The 26,591-nt window shown below is 45.5% G+C and overlaps 1 protein-coding gene across 1 annotated transcript; it reads left to right on the top strand.

Annotated features, from left to right (window-relative positions):
• Window positions 1-54: 54 nt before the first annotated feature.
• On the top strand, window positions 55-25,029 carry lasp1 (LIM and SH3 protein 1). Its single transcript, XM_017419431.2, has 7 exons — window positions 55-344; window positions 9,376-9,470; window positions 14,608-14,692; window positions 18,935-19,042; window positions 21,770-21,845; window positions 22,323-22,423; window positions 23,312-25,029. Exons 1-7 carry the CDS (start codon window positions 276-278, stop codon window positions 23,483-23,485), a joined length of 708 nt encoding a protein of 235 aa, XP_017274920.1. The 5' UTR covers window positions 55-275; the 3' UTR covers window positions 23,486-25,029.
• Window positions 25,030-26,591: the final 1,562 nt, after the last annotated feature.

Below are 26,591 nucleotides of genomic sequence, written 5' to 3'. Positions count from 1 at the left end.
GTGCTCGGGCACGCGCACCGGAGGCAGGGTAAAGCCAGAGCGCGCTCCCGTGTCTGGTTAGTGGAGTGACAGCCAGCTGTGCGGCTACAACAACAACCTCCTCCTTCGCTTAGAGCAACCGGGTCGGGCTTCTCTCTTTTTTTTTCTCTCCTCCTCCTCCGACCACAGTCCCACGCCTGGAGCTGTTCCCGAACCGAACCCCACGACAGCACACCGCCAAGGCCGGAACGATACGCGTTTTCTGGGGCGAAACTGGGCTCTAACATCCTCCCGACATGAATCCGCTGTGTAGCAGATGTAACCAAGTCGTTTACCCCACGGAAAAAGTGAACTGTCTGGACAAGGTAAGAGATCGTTTTTGTGTCATTTGGGTTGGTTAAAGACACGTACGGGGTTTCGCCCTGTTAACGGAGTTCATTTCTACCGGACTGGTACCGAACGGTTCTCGTTTTTTTTCGGTGAGCCGAGCCGAGCCGCAGCCCGACCGAACAGGTATTTCGACGTTAGCATGTTAGCATGATAGCTTCGTTAGCTAACGTCTGGAAAATACGAAGGCACGCCAGCGCGGTCTTTTTTTTAAACAATAAAATTTTTAAAAAGCGATATAGAGACGAGCCAGGGTAGCGTGTTGTTATTTTAAAAAAGAAGAGGAGTTTGGTGGGTTTAATCATAGAGGAGTGGCACCAAAAGGTGTCGATTCACCCCCAAAGCCGCGCCTGGTTTGGGGCCTTCGCAGGTGTTGAGCCGAAAAAAGCGACCCCTGCAAATCCTGGGTCCCCCCTTCTTCTTCATTTTGTTTTACATAAAATCTATTTTCAAGGTAAAACAAAGACTTTTAAACGTGTCCCCTGGGCAAGGTGTTTGTGTTACTCGTGTTAACCGGATTAAACGTGTTTTTTTATATCCCAACTCTACCCCTTCCACCCCACCAAAAAAAAAAAAAAAGAAATCACTCATTTGTCTCAAATTCACTGGCTGTAATCCTAATCGGGGATGATCAGTAAAGCAGGTTTAGTTTCACCTAAAGAGCCTAATCTCAAATCAGGGTGGTAATCTTGTCAATTTTAACCCACATTCACTTCGGAGAGGTCAGAGTTTCTCTGGGGATCTGCAAAAAAAGAAGTGAAGGAAACGAGTCTCGTTCCTGTTTTCGACTCCATTTGTGTGTGTGTGTGTGTGTGTGAGGAGGAAACATTAAACCCTGCCTGCATTTACTGAGAACTGCACAAACATTTTAAACTGCAACAAGATAAAGTGCAGGACAGCAACCTGGGTGTGGTCTGTTTGCTTTGCATATAAATGCCAGGAGCTGCACAGATGTGTTTTTTAATCTTTCCTTTTTGTAAACCAAGTAGATGATTTGTCTAATGGACACCTCAGAGTCTGTAGAAAATCAATCCCTTCTGAGATTATCTGTCAGGGCTGACAGGCAAGAAGGAGGTGGAGAAAGAGCTCGCTGAGCACTTTATCTAAAGTACCATCAGCCCTGGACTGCAGCACGTTTACCCCTCTGTGATCCGAGCTCAAATTGATTCACGCCAGGTGTTTCGGACGCTGGCGGGTTTGAGGGAAATCGGCGTGCGGCCCCGGACGTGCCCTGTGACCTGCATTCCAGCAGACGGACACTCCCAGGAAACGCGCTACGTCCCTAATACCTAATCGCTGATTTTTTTTATCGAAACTCCCAGAAAGTACAGCTAGGTGCACAAATGCAGCCATGTTCAACCAGCCTCAGCCAACACACACAAAAAAAACCCTGACTGCAACTCAGTCGGGTGTGGTAGTAGCTGACAGTCATCCTCAACACATTCCCTGAGCGCCAACGCCTCCTGCATGCGTAACGGCGTTTCTGAGGTTTGACCAAAAAGCTGGGCGCTCACAGGAGAGGTGCAAGCATCGTCGCCAGCCCGTCCGGAGCATTCATTAGGGCTAGGCGTCGCTGAGCGCGCACGGAGACAGGAAGTGAGCGTCTGCTCGATCTCGTCTCTGATTTAGCTCCCATTCAGGGCCTAAAATACCAGCTGGTTCTGAAGAATCGCTGAACGCTCATCTGTTGGAGGAACTTCCCTTTTTCAAGTCAAACCTACGAGGAAAACGTTTCTCCTGAACTGCTGAGTGTGTGTGTGTGCTGACTGTTACCACCTGCAGATTGATATCACCTGCTGGTTTGTGGAAGATGGCCACCGCGGCTGATTGCACAGAAACAGTTTGGTGTGTTTTGAGCTGAAACTCTGTGTGGTAGTCGCTCAAGCTCACGCGGGAAGGTGGCACGAAAGGTGGCGGTCGATATGCATTCCTTCCAGATGCTCTGTCAGCCTCTGACACTGATGTTAAACCGACTCGTTCTTTAATTTATCTGAAATATGTTTGTAATTAAAAGTCGAACTGGGAAAATATCTGGATTAGTTGATCCCACATGTTTGATCAATAAAATCAAACCTTCAGGTAAATGAAAGCACCTGTAGAAACAGAAGTTTACATGGTTTATTCTGTAATCAGCTTCAGGAAGTGACTTCACCATCTGTTAGGTTTATTATGAACTCAGTGGATGTAGATGTTTTTATGTTGTTGAGTCTGACATACTTTTTATGACGGTTTGAAGCATTTCTGCAGAAATCTCGAGCCGCCGCTCATATTTTAGATCTGGGTTCTTTTCTCTGCTTTTTAAGTCCTCTTGAAAGTCTTTTTAAAAGATTTTCTTTACCCCAGTGATTGTACACAACCGCTTTCAGAGGTGCGTTTTTATTTTTATTTTCTGTCGAAGCTCCAATGTTGTCCCTCTGAATCATTCAAGCTCAAAAAAAAGACTTCAAACCTGTTTTGTTTACACATAACAGACGAGTTCAGGTTGGATTTTCAGGCTCTCTGCCCCCTCCGTTTGTTTGCTTTTCTCTGGTTGCGTCTTTAGAAGATGCTAAAAGTCGCTCAGTTTACTAAACCAAACACTCGGCTGATTTAAGAGGCTACAAGCCTTGAGCTTAGCACACATTTCTTTCAAAGAAAGCTCCAGAAATGTGTGTTGACTCGAGCGTTTTGCTCCGCTTGTGTTTTTGACTTCCTCATCTGTGCCCATTTGCAGTTTCCTAACGTTTGGATGGTTTATTCTGTGGCTGCTGTGTCAGATATCTGGTCAGGAAAGGAGCCGCCATTGCGCCGCCTCTGCCTCAGTCCCAGGAAACCGCTGCAAAGAGGGGTCAAAGGTTAGGGCTGGGGTTTAACGGCCATTATGGAGCGAGAATGCCGCCTCTTATGGATAATTCCTTTAAAAGTTTTTGAACGAGTAATCATATATGTTTTTACAAAAGGTCTGAATGACAGTTTAGCCCTCTTGAGGCAAACTGCACAAACCAACTTCCAGAAAGCAATCCCTGGATCCATCTCACTCTAGTTACCATTTTGAGTCGACCCGATTCAAGTTGGCGGCCGCGGCAGACACAAAAATGGTCCAAACTGGGCTAAAGTTGGGCGTGGTAGTCGCTGAGCGCCATTCTCTCCATGTACTTGAAGCGCTAACGCGTCTGATGACGCCGTGGTGATTGTGAGGTTTGACCAAAACAAGTTCAGCTCCAAGTCTCTTCAATATTAAAACATTTTAATTTAAGTCTCTAGGGTGAAAGCTGGCGGGCGATAAGCATTCATTCAAAGAATGTTAATTCAGCCTGTATTTCCCCACCTGTTGGTGGTTCTTTTAAAAATGTAGTCAGGTTATTTTAAGAGCTGAAAAACCAGAAACTACTTTGTGTGTTTTAGCTGCACTTTTTATTTTTTAAAGCAGAATTTAAAATCAGGAGTTAAATAAAATAAACAGTTTAGTTCTGGACATGATTGTCCAGCGTGATGAAGCAGAACTCTGTCAGCTTTTCTTCCTCTCCTGTGTTGTTTGCTGGGATTTATTGTTTCATATATATATATTTTAAATCTCATTACTGTAGAGGATGTGCGCATCACTAAGTGCACCTCACAGTCCGGAGTGGTTTGAAAAGTGAATTTAAATCCGCCCCACTCAGGTCGAAGCGTTTTTCTGCACATTGGTCAGACCTAAAATTAACCGGCGTTCGTTAACATCCCCCCCACAGAATCACCAACCAGATGCGAGCGTCTTTAGGTGATTTCTCTTGCACAAAAATAACCTCCAACACCCTGAATAATCCGCTCTGTAAACTTCACACACACGCCGACGTGGGACGCGGCTGACATCGGATGAGCAGCAGTTAACACTCGAAACCACACACTTTGTATTCTGCAGGCGTCTGCTCAGAGCTTTAATAGGTTTAATAATCACTAATGAGCGCGTCTTAAAACAGTCCAACCGTATTGGGCCATCGTTTATAAGGGGGTGTTTCTGCCTGCGCCTTTATGGCTGCTGCTGAAATACTTCATGAACGACTAGACGAGTTTTAAGGGAATCCCCAGAAAGTAACAACTGGATGTACGTCTCTGACTGGAGTCCAGGTGCTGATCGACCTTAAAAGAAACACATAAAAATGGCTGCTGCGTTGGAATAGTAGCTGAAAGTCATTCACGACACATGCTCTGGGCGAGGGGTCTTGTGTTATCGCTGAGATGATCTCAGTTTAAAACTTTAAGATTAAAAGCAACGTGATATTTGAGATTTGGTTTATTTAATTAAATTAAACAATTCCATGAATGAAACGAGAGGGGCGTGTAAACCACAGGAAGGTGGTTTGTTTGTATGCTCCTTCCTTCAAATGGTGCTGTTGGTTTGTATCGCTGCTCATTATTTATTTTTTGTTTCTTTTCTCCCTGATGGAGGACGGCAAGGCTGACTGACCGGAGCCTCGGACCCCCGCCGACACACACACACACGCATCGCTCACTGAGACGTATAACCTACATGCAGCACAACTAACACTCACGTTCACGCAGGCTACACACGTGCCCTTGAGCTGCGCTGATGCAAGGAGACAGAGTGTGTGTGTGTGTGTGTGTGTTTTATTTCTAGAGCTCCATCTCTGCAGTGTCCTCATTTTCCAGCTGACTGTCAGATCCCGCCTCGGCTCAGACGAGCGAGGTTTTCCTGGAACTAGAGAGGACTAACGGCCGGACGGCCCCTCTGACACACATTTGGGATGCGTCTCATCATCGCTGCTTTGTCTCTCCCCCCGGTACGACGTGAATCTGAGCCTGAACGACTCATAGAGATTAGTTCCTCTTCACGTCTGACTTGTGAACATATTTTAACACCTTGATCATATCTGCAGGGAGCAGGAGTTACTGATTGACATTAAACACCAAATAAAACAACTTATTTACAGACGTGATCAGAAGGAAGGAGTTTTTTGTCAGCTTGTTTCAGTTTTGATTCTGTGACGCGATTATAAACAAATATTGATGCATTTCAGTTGTCTTGAAACCTAAATGGCTATGGCTTTCTTTACATAAACACTGATTTATGATAAAATAAAATTATAAATCACAGGCTGCTAACAGTTAGCGTTGCTACTAACCTAGCATTGAAAAGCTGAGTCGATTATCGTCGTGTTTCTTACACGAATCAAACGTTTTAGCGTCATTTCTAAAGCCAGCCGTGTCGTGACGACCTCAGTTTTTAGTTTACAGATTTATATTTTTCGCGGCTCATCGAAGCAAGGATGAAAACGAGCTACAGGAAACTACGGTAGCTCTGCTGGGACAAACAAGCACAGATCAACAAAATCTTTTTCTTTTTTTTTTTTATTTGTAAATTGGTTCAATGATGTCGCATCTAAAACCAGATTTTACCTCCCAAACCTTTTATCTGTTATGTTTATCAGTCCCGTCTTTTTTGGGTGTGGTGTGTTTAACCACACGTTTATAAAAATATTATCTTAAATATTAAGTGTGACAATTAACTTTACGTACTCTGAGTTTCCTTTTTTTTAAACTTGTTTTGCTCAGCTGTAAGGCTTTATTGGTTTATTTTGACATCGATCAGATCTTTTTTTTATGAACTCAGAGGTTAGAATTGATGATTTATCGTTTCTTCTTCTCCTGTTCCTTCCCCTCCTCCAGGAAACATGAACCAGGAACACATGCATCCAAACTCTTTGTTGTAAATGCATAATAAAAAGCAGATTTTGCACATTTGCTCCGTCTCTGGCTGCAACAGGAATATAAAGTACGCTCTGCAGTTGATAAGAAAAGTGTTTCTTAATGTATTCGATGTGTAGTTTAAACATGCGTAGCATTTTTCCTGAAGTGAGAAGCACCTTTAATGTTTTAAGACGCACATTCTTCAGCTGTGGGAGACTTGTTTCGGCTCGTTTAAAGCTTCACGCTGCAGCTTGTCGCTCTCCATGTTTGGCCTTTTTAACCAAAACTAATTCGGACTCTGACAGCCGAAACGTTCATTGAGAGACAGGTCGGGGTGTAAAGCGAGAACGAGTTTGTCCTTACAGATACCGCAGGACGTCTGCTGTTCTAAGGGCTTAGAAATTCTATTATTTTAATATGACTGAGGTTAGTTTTTAGGTCGAGTCCTTTTTATGTGGCTCTGCAGTGAACAAGCGCTGCAGCTGCACTTTCATTTTTATTTATTTTTAACCCCTTTTCTCAGACTCTGGTTGGGTTTCAGAAAGAAGGCACCAAACCTCAACTCGGAAGCGAACCTGTAGCGAGACAAAGAGTTTCTGAGAGCTTAACATCGAAGAGGGAAAAACTAACAAACTGTCCATTTAATCAGTGGTTTAGCTTAACGGCTCTGTGTAACGCTGACGTTAGCAGTCGTTTGGACAGCTTAACCATTACTCAGTAAAATGCTTTAACCACCAACCCTCGTCTCCACAATAATGGTCGACGGGTTGCTAAAACTCGCTCCCAACTGCTTTTGAGCCACTTGTGACCCAACCATTACTAGTTAAAGCACACAAACATTAACAATGTGCTATTAAACAAAGAGCCTCATCAACTATCTGTGATTTATTGTCTTTATAAAGGTAATTTGGTTTCTGTAGACTGTGTCTAGACCCCACATTTGGTGTTTCGTGACCCACATTGAGGTCCCAGTCCCAACTTTGGGAACCACTGAAGTATTAAGTAATTACTAACTTTTATGCTAAAACTCTGGGGCTGACTTTAATAGTTGTATATCAGTGCAGCTCCTGCACCTTAAATCTGTTTGTTTGGACCATCGTTTGTCACTCGAGACGATATTATCTCCGTGAAGGCGAGGAATGTCCCGCTGGAATGTGGGTTTACCTGGTTGAGCGAACCGAGGGAATAGTTTACTAAACGTAGACCCAAAGTCAATATTTAATCTGGGAGGGAACAGGAATGTCAAAGTCCGTACCTGGCTGTTGAACAGCTTAGTAATGGTAGCAATTAAGGGGGGTAATAAGACACTTAACCCACAGATAGGACAAGATGCCAGGTCTAAAAATAAAACCTAATATATTGCCTTATTTTTAAACTTTTTATAGAAGAAATAACATGTTTGTTTAAACTTCTCCCACACAGACGATTGAAGCAAAGTCATGAGGCAGGTCTTTTTTTTTTGTTTATTTGGTTTGTTTTGCTTTCGGTTCACGAGACGGGAAGTCCTGTGCCGTTTTGGTCTTGCAGCATCTTGTGGCACAGCTACCAACGGCGGCTTCTTTTTACTTGTGTGTTTAATTCTGACTGAATCAGCGTCGCACGCGGACCTTAATCTGCTCGTAGCGCCCTGTTGTTTCTGGAAAGGGTGACGCGACGTGTCCGTCTGTAGCCGGGCAGGAGGAGTTTTTTAGTTAAAGATTTGGCTCAGGTGTAGTTTCCACTGCGAGCCTTTTCTTCTGCCTACAGGCACGAGCTTCTTCCTTCCTGGGTGGTCTCAACATCCGGACCAAACGGGCAGAGTTTGTTGTTAAAGACCGGCTCAAAGCCATACATTAGATGGATAATAACACAGAAAAGAAGCTGCTTGTTTGTGATTCCGTACATCTCGCTGCCATGATTACGATTATGCCGACATCAGTTTGCTCTCAACGTTTTCCTCAAAGCTGTTATCGATCCATACCAACGCACATGAAGGGACCGGGGGAATGTTTCAAACCGAGCTCGGATTTGTTTACGAGAAAAGGATTAGAAAGTAACGGTCACTACAGCTGCTACGTCTGATTTGGATAGTCTTTCTGTGCCGTTTTGTTTGGGAGATTAGTGTTTTTGTGTGTGGGCAATTGACAGTGTTAGCGAGTGAAAGAATGGGAGGGGTGGTGTTACGCCCTCAGGCCACGGCAATAAGTATTCCTCCCTCCTCTTTTCCTTCTTTCTCTCCGTCTTTCCAGTCATCCCTCTCTTCCTCGATGATGGCAGGAAGCAGCCAGATCATTGCTTCACTCTCTGGTGTTTCCTTTGTCTTACCCTCCCTCCACTGCTCGTAACCTTCCCGCTCTTTACTTCAGTGTTTTCTACGCCCTTCCTCCTCCTCCTTATTTCATCCAGTTCTCTTCCCTTCAATCTGTTAGGCACCTCAGGCCGGAGATAAAGGCCGGGAGAGTGAGCGAAAAAAGGGGTCAGGTGGGTGGGAGGACTGAAAGATGGAGTCCAAAGCTCTTGAGACGATGGAGGGTTTGGAAACACGAAGGGAGGAACAAACTGACCAAAACGCAACGCTCAGTTTGGAAACGAAAAACCCCAGAACTTCTGAGGTCATCGGCTGGTAATAAAAGTGTGAAATTTCACAATCACTGTTGATAAAAACACTAACACATTTGGTTAAAGCAGCAACACATGCTCAAACCCCAAACCCTTACCGATGATGCTCTGACTGCAACGGTTTGGCCCGGCCACCCCAACAGGAAGTTGCTTTCTTATTTTTTTTTTTAAGCCATTCGGCGTCAACATGAACAAACTTCTCTCCAACGTCCGTCGCTTTCAAACCTGCGTCCATTTGAAACCTCTGGGAGCTGAAAAAGTAGCTCTGCCCTTCGTCTGCGAACACGGGCGATGTCACTTGGTCAATTTTAGGCTTAAAAACAAAAAAATTAACCTTATTTACAAATATTTTACCTGTAGAAATATGCCGAGATCTCTTCAGTTCCTTTAAAAACAATCTGATTCAGCTGACTGGCTTTATATTTGTCTTTTTATGCTACTTTTAGCTTTCATTTAACCTTTTTTTTTTAGCTAGCATTTTAGCTATCTTTCTGGTATGTTGAGCGTTTAGCTAGTCTTAGAGCTACTTTGGGATAGATTATACTATGATTAGCTTTAGCATTTTGCTTATTTTAGCTAGCGTTATGCTCAGTTTCAGCTTCTTCAGCAGTCATTCAGCTGTCAGTGTTCACTGTTTTGCAGAAAATGTGTTTTCTTGTTGGTGTCTGGTCCCTCGGTGGGGCTGAAGTGAACGTGTCCGATCTCTGCCTCTTTAACCCGCTGTGTCCTCTCTGTTTCTGACAGTACTGGCATAAAGGATGCTTCAGCTGCGAGGTCTGTAAAATGACTCTAAACATGAAGAATTACAAAGGCTTCGAGAAGAGACCATACTGCAACGCGTAAGTTCTCCCTCATCCTTCCTTCTGAGTGTCTCGTGTGTTTTTTTTCACCTTCAGACGGGATTTAATCTGACCACAAACTGAAACGGGGCCTTGCTGAATGTTTGTGAGGGTTTCCAACCCAACTGTGGCCCCTCTCTTCCTCCTCTGCTGTTTATCTGCGACTCGTCCAGTTATCCCCCCCTCCCCCTCGGAGTAAAGGCCTATGGGTGGTGTGGGAAAGTGCCTCCCTCCCTCCTCTGTGTGGGGAAGGGGGGGAATCAACAAAGGAAATTCCTGAAGTTCCTCTACAGTGACAGAGGCGGACCCTCTGGAAACTAGCATGTTCCCTCATGCTTCAGTACATGCTAGAGGCTCCCCAGGAATCCATGGAATCCCCTCACTCGTTACGTGGAACCATTTTCTCCTCCTCCGGGTTCGTTTTTCAGAGCTGCAGAGAAAAAGGCGTCTCTTCGTGTTCCGACAGGCTCGTCAGCCGAACTGCCATCTTAACACATCAGAGCCAGCGTTGTCCGTCGGACCGCCGCTGGAGCTGAGCGGTCTCCGGCGTTCGCTGCGGGTCGTAGCTCCTCTCTGAGTGAAGTCGGGTACAAAGTGGGAGTGGGGCACTTTCTGTCGACACGGTGCAAAAATACAACAACGGGGGGCGGGGAATATGAAGCAGTTTCTGCAAAAATGAAGAGTAAATGCTGAGCGCTGAGGGACTTCACTGCTAACAACAGCCAGAACACGAGCTAAACGCGTCAGCAGGAGCTAAACCCGTCAGCAGGAGCTAAACCCGCCAGCAGGAGCTAAACCCGCCAGCAGGAGCTAAACCCGCACAAGCTGAAGTGAGCAGGGCAGTAGCTGAAGGGAGCGGAGCGGTCGCTAAAAGCAAAACTCAGCAAAATAAGTAGCAACAATCTAAAATTAGCAGTAGCTAAAAACATCAAATTTAGCTTAAAGCTAAAACCCACAAAGCGGTAGCAATAATAGGGTGATAAATTGAGATGATCCAAATAATAAACGTCTAAATGAAGCACAGTCGCTCTTTTATCTGCTTTTTGGTAAATAAACGCCGTAAGCAAACAGCAACAGAATGAAACCAACCTAAAACCCAAAAGTCAAAAACTTCCTCTAAATTAGTTTGAGTCACTCGCTTGTTATTTGTCAGATTATAATTATAAAGTCGGGTGACATTTCTCTAGAAAATTAGCCATGATTCAGTTTGAGCTCCGTATGGTGTTATTATTCAGCCGTCTCATCTTTACGCAACTAAATAACGTCTAAGTTTACCGCCTGTTTCTGGTTGTCGCCTAATTTGGGCCGAAGTGTGGTTCAGAGGTACGAGCTCGAAAGGCTATTTTTGGAGCGTGGCTGTTTGCACGAAAACACGAGAATATTTCGATAACGAGGTCTTTGTCTCTCAACACTTTCTAGTTATAGTTGCGCTTATCTGCTAAAGGTGCGTTTTGTCAAGAGGAAGTAGTATTTATACGTCGGTATTAATACTACCTGCGCGAACGAACCCGCAGTTTTTGTTGAGCAGAGAGGCGCACGTCTCTCGGTACGTGCACGTGCTTGCAGCAAGCACCTGAAGGAGCTACCTGCTGGGTTTTCACATGATCATACGTGCGTTATTGTTGGAACTTTTTCACATCCCTACTATGACGTTTTTATAGTATTTGTGGCTTTTCGTTGATCTCCGTCACACAGAATATAAATAAATCAAAAAGGAAATCTTAAGTTTTCTGTTTTGGGCACCGACCCCCTCCTACATTTAAGCAGCACGCCGACTCTCCAGGTGTGTTCGCTCCACCTGTTCTCTCACGCGGACCGGTTGAGTCAGGACGACGGCGTCGGTGACCACGGCACGACTCGCCCAGCCCCGGTACGAATCTAATCAGCTGCGAGAAAGAAAAACAGCAATTTGGAGGCGCCTCAAACTTTAAATAAGTTTATTACAGTGTTTAAATTCACATGGGAGCATCAACTTGTACCTGTTACTCATATTTACTGCCCGCCGCTGAATGATAAACATGCCTGATGCCTCTGTTAGCAAAATATTCCATTAACCACTTGACTGATTTTAACTAAACTTTCTGCAGACAATTCCTGGATTTACTGGAGTCAGTCCAATTAAAGATGGGCGCCGCAGCTCATCCACATTAGCCAACACAGAAATGGGTGTAGCTCGGTCAGTGGTAGTTTTACTTCAGTGACTGCTGGGCGTTTGGCGTCATTCTGCTGGAACCGAGGCTCGTCTTCCCGCCTCGCCGTTTGTGCTGCACGGGAGCGAGGCTCTTCAGAGTGTTTATTTCGCCTCGTTGTGTTTGTTTAAAGCGACCCTCGTTGGAGTAAACATCCCCTCAAGAGGCTGCTGCCTCAGGAACGAAACGCCGTTCCTCTGCGGGACAACTACTTTGTTTCGACTCCCTCAAATTTGACCTTGATAATTGATATAGGTGCAGTTTGTTTTTCGCTGCGTTTCCACTCCCTTCCCTGAGAGTTTGGACGATGCTGTCAGCGGGGGGTTGTGGGAGCGTTGGCATTCACGGCGCCTTTTTGTTGACAGCGTTCTGAATTACAGCTTGTGGTTATTTGTTGTTTTCTCATTAATGAACGGCCCAGTTCAGGATGAGAACCACTGACGGCGTGGCTCAACTCGGTTGGTTGTTTTTCCGGTTTATGATGCAAATGTTTCTGCTGAATTCTTTCCATCTTCACTGGCAGAGAGCTCCAGAAACTGAGCTTTCCTGCGACTGATAGAACATCCCCCTCTGCTTGTCGTGCATATTTAAAATAATGTTTTCTTCAAGGATCGAACATCTGAGCTTGCAGATTTTGCAGCTAGTTGGTCTTGACTGTGTGGATGAATCCTGGCTGCTAAATGTTTTATTACGACCTCTCCAGGTGTCACAGGCCGGCCGCCACGTCTCCTGGTCCCACTGAGCGAGCAGACCGCTCCTCCTGTACAGTAGGCAGCTCGTCGGTGTGATTACACAAGCGTGCCCCCCCCCTTAACTCCCACCGTTCACCCCCCTCCCCCTCTGTTTTTATCACTCCTCCTTTGTGCATAGGTCACCATCTCCTGCTACCTCATTAACAACCTGACAGACGAGCGTTCCTGTGAGTCACGTCGTCGAGAAGACTCGAAGAGCGCGGGCGCACGCCGCGGGATCTCGGTCAGCTGGCTCGCTGGCCTGCGAGCGCAGCGGCGGTCTCTGCAGACGCGCTGGAAGTGATGCAAACACATACGCTGATTGTAATCGTGCACGTCGAGCATGCACGCCCAGCTGCTTCCAACGAGCAGGGGAATGAAGGGAGGTGTTCCACCACCACCCAGATACGCCCAACTTCAGGAGGAAATGCTTTAATGTTTGGCTGCTCGTTTTTTTCTTCACTGGGGAAATAAGACAAAGTATTGTGAAAGACCCGATTGTGCTGTTCTTCTAGAATCACGGCTGCATGAACGCATCAGATTAGAGTAAAAAAGAATGACTCCCAAAGCTTTATTATGTTTTTGCTTATCTGTATTTATTTTTCTGTAGTGTTAGCAAAATATCTCTTGAACCAGAGGACAGATTTAATGAAACTTAATCACTAGATGTTCATCCACAACTGCAAATAATCAACACCAAAATGGCTGCAAATCAGTAAATTTTACAGACAATGAGCTAAATTTTGGTGTGGTAGTAGCTGACCATTATACCAAACACCTGCTTCGAGCACTACGTTTAAAACTTTGATATTAACTGTTTGGAATCAACCCTGCCTGTCTGTTAGCACAATATCTTGTGAACCGCTGGATGGATTGTGATGAAACTCTGAAGGTCATCAGCTTCAGTTCAAGATGGACGCCAGGGCCAATCGACCATAGCCAGCACACGGACAAACTGTCATCTTTTAACAGAACATCCTCCTAGTGTGAAAGTTTGGCAGGAAATGTTTTTATTTGATATAATCACACCAGGAAAGACGGTTAGGATCGTTTTCTCACGCTGCCATAGACGCCGTAAACACACTGCTTAAGTGGGTTACCCAGAAGTACCGATGGTGCCTAAATATTTATTTTTAGGACACCCGGTATCCCAAGGCAGGCCAGGAAATGTAGTCCATATGAGCTCCTCTTCTCCCTCTGGAACTGTGCCGTGTGTTCTTCCCGCCTCAAGGATTGCACGGTTCCGGCAGCCATCTTTAATTGTGGGCCGAGGGCCTGCAGCGTGAAGCCTCACAGAGTTAGTTCCCTCACGCACGCCTTGTTTTTATTATCCCCGTTCAGAAGCAGCGATCTGGACGAGTTTGAGGAAAATCAGACGTCTTTAAGCTGTCTGGGAAGAAGTCTTGATGCGCGTTCGAGGGAATAAAAGCATCTTTTGACCTGGAACAGTAAACTGGCGCCTTCCCAGAAATCCTCAGACACGACAGTAAAAAGCACTTAACTTTTTTATTTTTTTACTTGCAGTAGTCCTCTGTAGATTCTTCATTTCTGCTCAAAGAAAACTGGGATTGCTCTGCCTTTTAATTTAGTTACGAGACGAAAACGAGTCTTTAGAAAAAGTCCGGTGGTTTCAGACGTATTTCTGCTGGACTGGAGGACGACGGGCCTTCACGCTGTTCTGAAGGGGACTGCCCGTGATGTCACTCCTGCTCGCCCTTCTGCCTCTTTGACCTCGCTGCTGCATGCTCTTCCTCTTCCTCTTCCTGCTATTTCACAGCGCCGCTCACAAGTGGCAGAGTCCATACCAGCGCTTCAGAGGCATTTTTTTGTTTTTGTTTTGTTTTTTTCCACACCTGCTGTGGCTTGCCTCCAACTTCTGGTGCCTTGAGGCTTCCAGTCCCCCCCCCACACACACACACACACACAGCCCTTTTATTGCGTTTCCTCTCTTCCAGGCTACCTTGGCTCTCACTGATGGAGCACTGTGTGTTACACTGACATGCTTTTTGTCTACAGGGCCTCCTAACTCAACCTCAGAACTACCTTGAATAATAAATGCCTCCACAGTGGGGCCACAGGCTGCACACTGCCTGATTTATGCTGGGTTTTTTACAGAAGCTGTGTTAGAGCCTTGCCGAGTCTGAGTGGACGCTGGCATCTGCTTTGTGTGTGTTTTTGTTCTGTTTTAAACCCGCTCTTCTCTGTTTATTCCTACAGACACTACCCCAAGACAAACTTCACCTGTGTGGCTGATACTCCAGAGAACCTCCGCCTCAAACAGCAGAGCAAGATGCAAAGCCAGGTACCTGTGAGCCATTATCTGTGTAACGTAATAAACTGCTCGTCTGCGCCGGATGTTATCATGTGTCCCGAGCAGCTCCGGGTCTGTTCACACCTGACAGTAAAATATATTCCTGAGAGACGGGTTTGTTCTGGGGTCATGGTTTCACACTCCACATGCAAATGAACACTTTGAGTAGCAACAAGCGGGACGTTGATAAACCGAAATATTACAGACATTCATCAGACTGAGGCTGTTCAGATTTCTGAACAACAAAAAGGCAGAGAGTCTGCTGAGGGTTTCGGAGGAAACCCTTTCAAAGACGACTCTGAGGATCAAGGAACGCCGCTCCTCGGCCCACTTCAGACCACACAATCAGTCTCATTGTGTTCGAACACGCTCATGGCTACGAGGCAGGGAAGTGAGCCGTGAAATGCGTTTTTTAACCGACATAAATGAGACTACGGAGTCCGACAGGATGACGTGATTAATGAGAGGTTTTGGAAACAACAAATTCACCGACGAAGTCAAAAAAAGCTACGCCAGAAACTGAAGGGATGACTAATTTTTCAGGTTTTTCTTTTCTCTTCAGTCGGGAGAAGATTTAATCCTTCATCACTGAACTCCTGAACGCTGCAGGAAGCGCCGTCTTTCTGATTGTTATCCTAAACGTACTCGGCTCTGCATCTGAGCCCGTGCTGCAGAGTAACCAGCAAACAGTCAGAGAAAACCGTCTCGTGGCATTTACACGGAAACTCAGCTGTTCCGGAGGTTTGAGTCCTGCTGTGATTTCTCTCTAATATCTGTTTTTGTGGTTGTGGTGCTTTAAGGAGGAAGGGGTTTGACCACGTTGGTGCACTCCTTTCTGGAACAAGATTAGATTTTTATATTTAATGAAGCTGGTTTGGTTTTGGACTGTGCCACAGTGACCGTAGGGTTTTTTTTTTACCACTGGTCCTTTTGTTACTGAGCAACATTCTGGGAAAACCTGAATCCACATTGATGTTTGTTGAGACTTGCCACCTAAGGTACCCAAACATTTTTGCAGTCCAGTCCCATTTCAGCCTTGGCAACATGGCTGGCACGCAGTACCAGCCTTCAGGTTCCTCCTTTGTCACTAGAACACCAGTAGGGCGAAACTTTTAACCCGCCTTGGTATTTTGACTCTACAAACATAAAATGGCAGAACTGAAATAACAAATTCCTGCACTCTTTCGGTTCATCCTGTTCCTGGGGAAAAAAGGGATGAGGACTAATTTGCAAACGTGTAACAGAACTGCTTCTATTGGAGCTAAAAATGTAACAACCAGAAAACAAATTAAGAGGTTTTTGTTATTTTTGCTTTCATAAAGGCAGTATCTCACTGGGGCTGCAAGGGAATCATCAGGGTGTCTGATGGCGTCCGTGGTGGTGGTTCGTTCTCAGTCCTGCTGAGTTTCGATGTTCTAAAACGGTGTTCCCCGTCTCAGGAGGACTAGAGTTGTAGTCTGAATCCTGCGCGGGAGCAGAAGACGTTCAAGGCTTCCGGTTTATTCTTCAGCAGATTAAAGGCTGCCAGGGCAGGCGCTCTGTAGGCGGAAGTCAACAGAATAATGTGCGTGACCAAGAATGCAGTTTTACAAGATTGTTCAAAACGCTGCATCACAGGTTGCTGGTTGCTTCGTCCCGAACACTCAGAACGCAGAAAATAAGCTTAATTCCTGGCAGTTTTGAGTCACCAGCTAGTCTCCGACAGTCGTGGTCGAGTGCGACGCCGCCTGGCTTTGATTGAGTTAGAGAGTTGTGCTCACATTTAGGCTGTCAGCCATATTTATCCGTTTTCTTTTAGCCTGTAGCTAAATAAAGACCTACTACAGCCTGAGTGGGTAGAACAATCAGTCATCTTTGGCACCAAACTTTATTTGCTTTTGAAAACCTTCAAGTCTGTCGTTCGTAGTTTCACTTCCTGGGTGTGTTTCTTTCAGTAATGGTTTTAGAAGCAGCCTGCATGCCGAGGGTGGTTGATTTTTATCCACCCGTGTGGTCATGGAGGTGATGAACACCTGAACTCAGCGATATAGTGTCAGAGTCGGAGCTTATCAAGGCCTAATCCGAACGCCGCTGTCAAACAGAACGGGTGAGACGTGAGGAGAGAAGAGGTTTTATGAAGTGGGGGGAGGACTGAGGGACAGATGGTGTTTTTGTAGGTGGACTATATCTAAACAACCCCCACAGAAACCCAACTGTTCATTCAGAGACGGTTCATAAGAGTCAAGTGATCATAAATTATCCACCCGTCTGTGTCAGCAAAATATCTCCTGAACCACTGGACAGATTTGATTAAAACTCTGGTAAGATGGCGGTCGCAGCCAGCTGATCCTGGAAATCACAGAAAGCGGCTGCAACTCGGTCAGTTTCGCAGCTGCTGAGCTGAAATTTGGCGCGGAAGTCGCTGAGAGTCGCTCCCAACACGATCGTCGGGTCAGATCAACCCAAACGGCCGCGGCTCTCTGCTCCAAAAGGGCGACATGCATTCCCTGAAAAGGAACGCGAGGCGTTCGGTTTATCTTGCGTCAGACGTTAACAGTGGAGAGGAAGCTGCTTGCACAAACGGAAGTGTTGAGCATTTATCACGAAAAAGTCCCGTTCAGAGGCGGATCAGTTTCCTGTTTTATAAAAAAAAAAAGACTGAAATGAAAGCAAAGGTTGTTTCGAATAACTTCCCGCTAACTGCAGGGGTATCTGTTTAATGTCATTTTAATTTTGCTGTTCCTGTCTGTCCGCTCGCCACCACCATCACCGGAGCCGCGTTGCTACGGGAACCTTATTGCTATGGCAGCGGGGTAGAGGGTTGTCACATCTCATTACAGGACTTTGTGGTGGAGAAAACTGGGGGGAGAGAGACAGGAGGAGGAGAGGGTGAACGGCGGCAAAAACGGATCAGACAGGAAGGCACCGAGAAAAGGGAGGAGGAAGACGCGACAAAATCTCAAGAGAGAAGAAGAAGCTAGAGGAATGCAAATAGAAGCAGAGGCGAGGATCATGCTCTTAAAGCGGTAAAATATGAATGAATGAGAAAAGGAGCTTCGGGAGGGAAGATTGTGGGTGGGGAGAGAAAGCACGGCTGTGATTGGTGGAGAGGAAGCTGTGGCGTGGACTCAAAAGGACAAAGAAATGAAGACGGGGGAGGATCGTATTCTGACGAGAGGAGCGAGACTGCAGGGCGAAGATGAGTCAAAACCACATCAGTCCCCCTGAGCTGTCTGTGTGGGCGCCGTTACAGAGCGGGCTGTAATTCTTCTGGGAGTCGGGATCAGCCATGTTTGTTTTTTAAAGGTGGACGCCACGTTAGGACCGGGTGGATCGCACTGCGACACCCACCGTGTGTGAATCACAGCTGACTCACGAGGCGTCGGGGAAATAAACGGAGGGTTAGTCGGGCCTCCGAGCTGTCAGCGGTTCTGTAGACGCGAGCGGCGGGGGGGTGGAGGCAGGAAGAGGCTGGGCATGTCGCCGTCTGACACCTGTCCGCGCCTTCCTGTTTCAGGTCCTCCAGGTCACCTGCAGCGCCGAGAAACAGAACGTCCACATTCTGATAGTCATATTAAAACATGGGTTGATGGTTTCCTCCTCTGCCCTGAGGGTCAGAGCCGGGTGGGTGGGGTGGAAGCACACACACACACACACACACACACACAGGCGCTGATTGTCACCTCTCATTTTAACCATATATGGTTGCTGTCATGTCCTGTACAGAAGGCCTGCCCTCCTCACCAAACAGGAAGTTCACGTCACCACAAAGCCTGTCGTATGCAGGAGCCCGTTCTTACTTTGCACACACGCACACACACACACCTATTTCACCTACGTTTGTTGCAAAAAATAAAAACAGAGCTTCCTGGTCACAACCAGTTCTTGTAGCAGTGTTAGGAAACGTGTCGTCCTCGTTACAGTTTGTTAAAATGAAAACATTTCAGTGTGAGCACCTCTGAGTATTTTCATGTTAACTCTGTTTAAATAAAGTTTTTTCTTGTGGCTATAAAAGTTCTTTATTAGCTCTGAAACCCAGAACGAATAAACTACAAGTATCAGTTTTCTTCTTTGTGATGAAGGATTTTAGTTCGACTCATCTGGAAGTTTTACCTTCGGTTTTTCCGCGTTGACTCGCGTGCGCTGTGGCGTTTCCTTTTTGACTGTTGCCCTCATTTGCATTTCGAGTTTTACCCCCACTTTTTTTTGGTTTTTTTTTACGCTGCTCCTAACCTGATCCTGTTTGCCCCGCAGGTCCACTACAGGGAGGATTTCGAGAAGAACAAAGGAAAAGGTTTCAGCGTGGTCGCGGACACGCCGGAGATGCAGAGAATTAAGAAAACGCAGGATCAAATCAGCAATGTGAGTCCCAGCCTCAACCCTCCTGACCCTCTGAAAGGGAGGGGTTATTAAGATGAAAGGATAATAGTTATCAGTTTCAATAATATATAATACAATACTTTCATAACGCTGTTCTCTCCTCTTCATCCAAATCCTTGGAGACTTTCAGTAGCTCTGTGGTGTCCAGTCCTGGTCCTGGAGGGCCACCGTCCTGCAGGTTTTAGATGTTTCCTGATGTTCTGCAGAGCCCGTTAATCAGTCAGACGTGTCTAAAACCTGCAGGAAGGAGGTCCTCCAGGACCAGGACTGGACACAGCTGCTGTAGATCTCGGGGACGGGAGTCTTTAGGCGCCTCACAATTTGATTCGGTTGCGATTTCATTCAAACAGGATTTTGAGAATTAAATGAGCTTTAAAAAATAAGATGATGGTGAATGCAGAGACATACGATGCTGAGATGTTCAGAGCCGTCTTATGAGTTTCCAGCACTTTAGGATTTAATAAATCTTCAACATAAGATCTTCTATCATGGCTCTGAAGGTAGTATCTCACCGGGCTGCGTCCGGCTCAAAATTTAAAGAAAAGAGGCAAATTTTCAGCTGCTGTCTCACTGATTTCTGAGTGTAACGAGCAGCCGGTTCTTTGTGAGCGCGGCGAGGACATTGAGAGCCCTGCTGCAGACACCGTTCGCCTACTAGTCACCAGAAGTTCAGATACTACGGTTAGAAGTGGCGTGAAAACGTTTACCAAGCTCCTTCCAAACACCGTCTTTATTTCAGGAGGTGTCGTCTGTGTGCACACGCCATAAACTCTGACATTTTGATCGAATATTAAATAATGCCCTCTACTCTTAGTCCATCAAGCCTGCAAACTTTCCTTTTTTTTAATATTTTTAATAGGTTGACCTGAAGTCCCTCTCCAGGTCTGTCTGCTCCAGTTATCCATCTGAAGCTTTTATTTTGTTATTTTTCCGTAGCTACAGAACAGCGGTGCAGAAACGCATCGAATGTTCTTCGCTCAGTTGTGAAGGGCTTTTATTTATTTCTCACAAAACACAAGTTACACACAACCGCGTCTGCACGGGCCTCCTCTCTAATGGTGTAATTAGCAGGGTGGCTGATGGGTAATTACTGCTTTCAGTCAGTGAACGGTCTCACATGTGTACGATGATGAAGAAGCTGCTTAAACGAGAGAAAGAAACGTTTATTGCATTCATTTAATAAGAAAAAAATCTGGTTTTAGTTAAAATTTGTAATCATGAAGACACATTTTCACTGCTGTGTTTGTTCTCGTTTTTAATTCTTTCACTTTCTGTTTCCTTCTGGACACTTTTATGAATCCACACTCGCCCTCTGTTTAAACCTAAATAAACTAAACTAATCTCCCTCTCACACACACACACACACACACACACACACACACTCTGCAGCTGAGAATAGCGGCTGTGTTCGCTCACTTCAGTGTCTTTGTGCAAACGCTCCCGTCCAGACTGTGAACGCACTCGCAGCGAGCGCCGCCGGCACACTGAGCTCTTTCAAATCATCCCCTGAATCCTGACGGCGGCGCAGCGAGTCGGTCTGTTATCGGCGCGGTGACAAGTGGAAGGCCGGCTGTTCGGCTCATTTTCAGCGGGCAGAAAGGAAAGAACCAGCTGTGTTGTTCTGCACAAGATCAGACAGAACCTCTAGTTTCAGGATCTACAAGTTTTATTGTTTGGATTTGGACAAAACTTCTGCAGAAAGAATAAAACAAGCAGATTATTTAGGGGGAAAAAAGCATAAAGTCGTATCCTAAAGCCTCAAGAATTGAGAACATTTGTGGGTTATTTAAGATTTAAATATCCTCAAATAAAACTGAATTTAAACTGCTTTATGTGGCTTGACTTTTGTTCGTTTTGTTTTTATATAAGAATAACTTCCTGCTTGTCGCTTAATGCCTTACAAATTGAATAATTTTCAACAGACGTTGGAAAAAGTGAAATTTTCTGGTGGATCTGGATTGTGAGCGCGCAGTCAAAAGTCGGGCTAACGATCTGTGAGCTGATTTTAAACCCGTTCTAGTAAAAAGTCGAGTCTAATGAGCTCAGCTGGTCACACGGTGCCTGTATGTGAGGCCTTTGTGATTTGACAGTAAATAGATGAATTTAAATTAATTCCTGGTCCTGCAGGCAGCTCAACACACCTGATTGACCTCCTGACTTTCTGCTGCAAGAACTCCACACAAAAACGCTGAAAAGTCTCGACAGAAAAGCAGCTGAAAGTCTCCGTTCCTGTCGTCAGTTTGAGTTTAAATGTTACTCGGGTTCGGGTCGTTTTTAGTCGAAGGAGGAGAAACTCAAAGGTTATATTTGTCTGATTTTTCAGCTTCAGATGAAACATTTGTTGGAGGTTTACACTCGTCTGCTTCCTGTTCAGTCTTGCTGCCTCTGATGCTCAGTTTTATCTACTTCCTCGTTTTTGTTTTTTTTTTGACCCGTGTTTCTGTAATGTGTCAACAAGGGTTGCCATGCAGCTCTGACCATTCAATTCTTCCGGCTGCTGAAATGTCATTTCCTATAAGCACCGAGCTGCTTCCTGAGCCTCCACCAACTCATCCCACCTATCAGCACCGGAGGAAGTGAGGGGGGAGACCCCTGGTGGATGGAAAACGAACTGCGCACAGAAACGGCTCAAGAGGGGCGGGAAGAAAAAAAAAAAGTTTGAACACGCGTGCGTTTTCCACCTTACTCACTTCCTGTTGTGTGTTTCAGATTAAGTATCATGAGGAGTTTGAGAAGAGGAAGATGGGAGGAGAGGTCCCTCTTCAGCCGAGCACCCACAACCAAGGTACTCGACCCGCTCAGGTGCACCTCCACACAAACGTCCAGGATTAGAAGTCGGGAGGTTCGGTAATAATCAGGAGCAGGACTCCGTCGGTGGTTGTTCCACAGTCCTAACAAACCCCCGTTATTCTGTCCTTTAGCTGTTAATACAGGAGCTCAGGTCTTTGAGACGATAAACCTTTAATAGTTCTGACTGTAAACTTGAAATGGGAACGTTGTGGCGTGATGAGTCAACCAGCAGTTTGTGTTTTACTTGCCTGATTTGCAACTTTGTACAGAGACTCATTGTTTAGAGGTTGTGCAACAAGGAAGTTACCAGCTTGTCTTTGCTTGTTAAGTTGGTTGTTTGTTTTTAAACTCGTCATCCTCTGAAAGAACCGACTCAAACATTCAGGCAGGATTTAAATAGTTCGGGTCACGCCGGGTTCTGAAATGACGCCCCGAGTTTTCATCGAGTTTCCTTCCCTCTTTGCTCCTTCAGGAGGAGCCTACCAGCCTCCTGCAGCCTCTCAGAACTTTCACTATGATCCCACTCCTGAACCGGTGGCCCAGACGGCTGCTGCCCCACCTCCCAGTGGCAGGGTAAGTAGGGGCGTGGGAATCTTCAGGCGCTTCAGTGATGCAATCATTGAAACGCTCAAATGACCGTGGCTTATTTTACATAAATGTGCACAGTAACATGTCATAAAAACCCTAATAATCACACGCAGATACCCGACAACTAGCGCAGATGCTAACCTAACATTGAAAACGCCATAGAAAAGCTAACACGACTAGCATCACTGAGAATTTATGCAACAAATCGAATCATCGCTCAGAAAACTTCAGCTATTATTTACAGACACACATTCTTTAAGGTTCAGTGAAGCAAAGAGGAGAAGGACAGGAAGCTACGGTAACTCTACTGGGACAAACTGCACCAAAGATTGAGAACAAAATCTTTTTTTTTTCCAAAATCCTGAATCTTACCCTCCAGTTCGAGAAGTTAAGCAAATAAATGTGAAAACATTTAGAAGATTTTGTTTCATATTTGAATTCTGAGCAAAGATAAATAATGTTGAAAGGGTACAAAAGTTGTTTTGTTTTAATTTAAGTTGCTTTAATTGCACTTTTATACCAGTTTTTACACGACAAGCAGCTTTTCTAAGCTGGGATTATAAGATATGAAGACAGAAACAAAACAAGCATTACACTCAAGCCGAATGTTTTAATCCTTTTTAGGCTCTGGCTGCAGAGCTGCTGGAAGTTATAAAATAATGTTCTGTAACGATTTAGGCTGCAATTTCTGAACTAATCTTTTTATCTAAGAAGTTTCCAGACTGACTCTGGTTCAGTCGCAGCAACGTCCCATTTGGGGAACTGAGCGGTTCAGATTTCAGTTCCCAGGTTGTTATCGGCACGTTTTAAAAACCCTCGACGATAACCGCGGCATCTTCCTCTGTTCCCCCTGCCTCTTCGTTGCTCCGACAGGGGCGGTTCAAGGCGGTGTACGACTACGTTGCCGCCGACGACGACGAGGTGTCCTTCATGGACGGAGACGTGATCCTAGACGTGCAGCAGATCGACGAAGGCTGGATGTACGGCCGCGTGGAGCGCACCGGCCAGCAGGGCATGCTGCCGGCCAACTACGTGGAGCTCATCTGAGTGAGAGGGAACGTAAAGGAGGAAGAGGAGGAGGAAGGAAGGGAAAGAAGGAAAGGAAAAGCCCAGTGCCATCTCATCTTAATGCCGCTTTCTCTTAATTTTACTCTCTAATCTGTCCTGTGTGACCCTGAAGCTTCTCCCCGCTCACCGCCCGCAGACGGCCACTTTCTGCCTGTCCTCCCGTCTGCTTTCTGTGTCCGTCTGTCTGTGCCGATGTCTGCTTCCTGTTTGTCTCTTAGCCACGCCGACTCCACTCTCGCTCAAACGGAAACCGAAAGGGTTAAAAAAAGCGTCGCCGCGGTAAGTCAGGGGTCGCGCCGCGCAGCTTCGTCACGGCTGTAGCACTAAAACAAAAAAAATGTACGAAATCATTCCCCACAAGTCAGTCAAGACTACTGACTCTTCTTTTTTTTTTTTATTATTATTATTATTTTGCAGCTTGATTTCGACCAGACTGGAAACGGTGTTGAATCTCAGTTCATCAGAAATAAGCTTTTTTTTTTGACTTTGTACATTCCTTTAACCTGTTTTGCACCAATCAGCCGCTCAGAGAACAGAGGAGTTTTTAATATATTTATGTGTGGCGCGCATCTCGCCTCCGTCTGCACAAGTTCTCACGCCCGTGTTTAAGCACTGCCTTGTGGGTAATGTTGTGAAACTGGAAGCCTAACCGCCGAGCGCCTCCTGCTGCCTGCAGGAGGGGATCAGGGACAAGTCAGGGGGGGGCGGGCCGAGTCCCACCTCACCCCCCCACACTGGTCACACCGCCTCAGTTGGCGTGCTCGTACTGTACGCGCGCTCTTATTCCTGCTTCAACGCCTCCACCCGCCCCCACCCCGCCGGTCTTAACAGAATCACATCGATAAGTCTTACAGGTACTCGTTGCAAAGCATGGAATCAAACGGCGCAGTTCTGAAATGCGGGTACGCGCTCAGTGTAAACATGAGGCCTGCTGATCGACCCGCCTGAGTAAACATGGCTGCATCAGTTGGAAATATAATATATCAGGACTTTGCAACGAGTATCTTTTAAACTATTTAAAAAAGAAGTCCGGAGCTGGTCCAGTTCCTTCCCCTCACAGAGAGAAAAGCCAAGCACAACTCTGTACTGATTCCTTTTCTTTTAAAACGTGTTTTTGTGTGAAGACATTCCATTTTTTTTTAGTTTATTTTTTCCATTCGGTGTGAGAGAAACTGCTGAACGTGTCGCCGTGGTAAATGTTTATCATGCTGTTCTTACTTTGCTTCATTTCTTCCTTTCTTTTTTTGACTGTGCTAATTATCAAATAAAGTAAAATGGCTGTAATCTGGAAACCCGAGACGACAGAATTCCTGAGTGTGAAACCGGATTACCTGCTCCGCTCGCGGTTTAACGTCGGAACAGAGATTAATCCCAGACAACTACTTTCGGTTTCCTGTCTGTAAAAAAAATGTTAGCGGTGAGTCGGCTCATTAACATCATTTCACCCTTCGTTGCGTAATTTCGAACAAAAAAAAAAAAAAAAAGATGCCACAAAGCGAATTCTGTGGCTCTCAGCCGATATTTGCTCGTTTCTCAGTGATGTAAATAAAGTCCCTCATTCTCATGTGATGCACTGCCACCGTCAATATGAGCAGTAAGGGGTGGAGCCTCTTTAGGTTTGGGGGAGGGGCCAAAATCTCCATCTTCGTCAGCGTGACCTTAAAGGTACTCGTTGCAGACGGAGAAATCAAACTTTATCAGACGGTGTAGCTCGAAAATAGTTTTTCCAGATATACTGATATGCAATTCTGAAACGCGGGTACGCGCTCAATGTAAACAAAGCACTTTTATCTGCAGACTTTACTCAACAAATCTGAGCGTGAATACATCTAAACTGTCTGACTTCTCTCGGTTATAAAGCTGTAGTTTAAGGACGCATTACCTTGAGGAAAACAGTTTTTATGGCGCTGCAATGAGTACCTTTAAGTCCGGCTTCCATTTTGTGGCTCGACGACGCCGTTTATCTGTAAATGCTTCGCAGAGGTAAGCTGGGGGGGCGGGGACAGGATTTCACAGGTGCTCTGGGGAGTGGCTCGCCTGCAGGTGAAAAGGGGGTTTTGTAGTTTTTAACGAATGCGGCGACGCGTTACGGCTTTGATGGAAGTTGTCAACGATGGATATCCACGAAGCTTTTACTCTTTAATGTGACGCTGCAGACGATTCGATATTATTTAAAAAATAATAAAAATACGATTTCAGACTGGTTCGTAGGTCATCAAACTGATTTAATTTCCTTGCTGATCGCATTAAATCCTGCTCTTTTTTTTTTCTTCTTGTTTTTATTTTAAATCAAGTCCGTTTAGATGAAATGAAAATATGGGCAAAAGGCAGTCGGTGTTTTAGAAGTGAGGTTCAGGATGGAGTTAGGAGGAGGATGTAGGTGTGCCGGTGGGGACAGAGGGGACAGGGGACAGGGGACAGATGGTCTCTGTGTCCCAGCCTGTGAGGTAGAGCGAGTCGTTTGTCAGGAGTTGACCTCTTTGCGCCGAATGCCACTCCTCTGCTCAAACATCACTACTGAACACCGTATCATGACCTCCTCCGCTCCCGTCTCTCCTCCCGTCCCCCCTCCGTCCCTCCCTTCGTCCTGCGCTTCTCATCATCGGTCACCCCCCCTCCCCCCGCTTCTATCATACTGGTTATATACTGTAAACGTCGCAGAGTGAAATCATATAATCCACAATCGCAGGTTTAGCACTCAGACCAATTTTGTGCATTCCATATTATAAAAAAATGTTTTTTGTTTTTGATATAATTTTATTTTTTAAATAAAAAAATAAAGATATGCATATTGTCATACACGTGTATTCAGAAGTCAGAATACAGTCTCAGTTTAAGGACCTGATATCATCTCCCGTTGCCCTGTTACAGCACTTCAAACTGTACTTATGATCCTGCAGATTCAATAAAATGTCTTTTTTTTTTTTCTCAGACAACTTGTTTGTTTGTTTTCATTGACAGAAACTGTTTCAACCTGTCTGATCGCACTTTAGAACCGACAGGAGCAACCGAAGCAGATATATTAGTTATTTTATTTATTTATTAACCAGGAAAATCTACTGAGACCACAGATCTGCCTGAAGGC

This window comes from Kryptolebias marmoratus, linkage group LG12 (genome assembly GCF_001649575.2).
Source record: "Kryptolebias marmoratus isolate JLee-2015 linkage group LG12, ASM164957v2, whole genome shotgun sequence".
NCBI lineage: Eukaryota > Metazoa > Chordata > Actinopteri > Cyprinodontiformes > Rivulidae > Kryptolebias > Kryptolebias marmoratus.
This window is presented reverse-complemented; position numbering and strand designations above follow the sequence as displayed.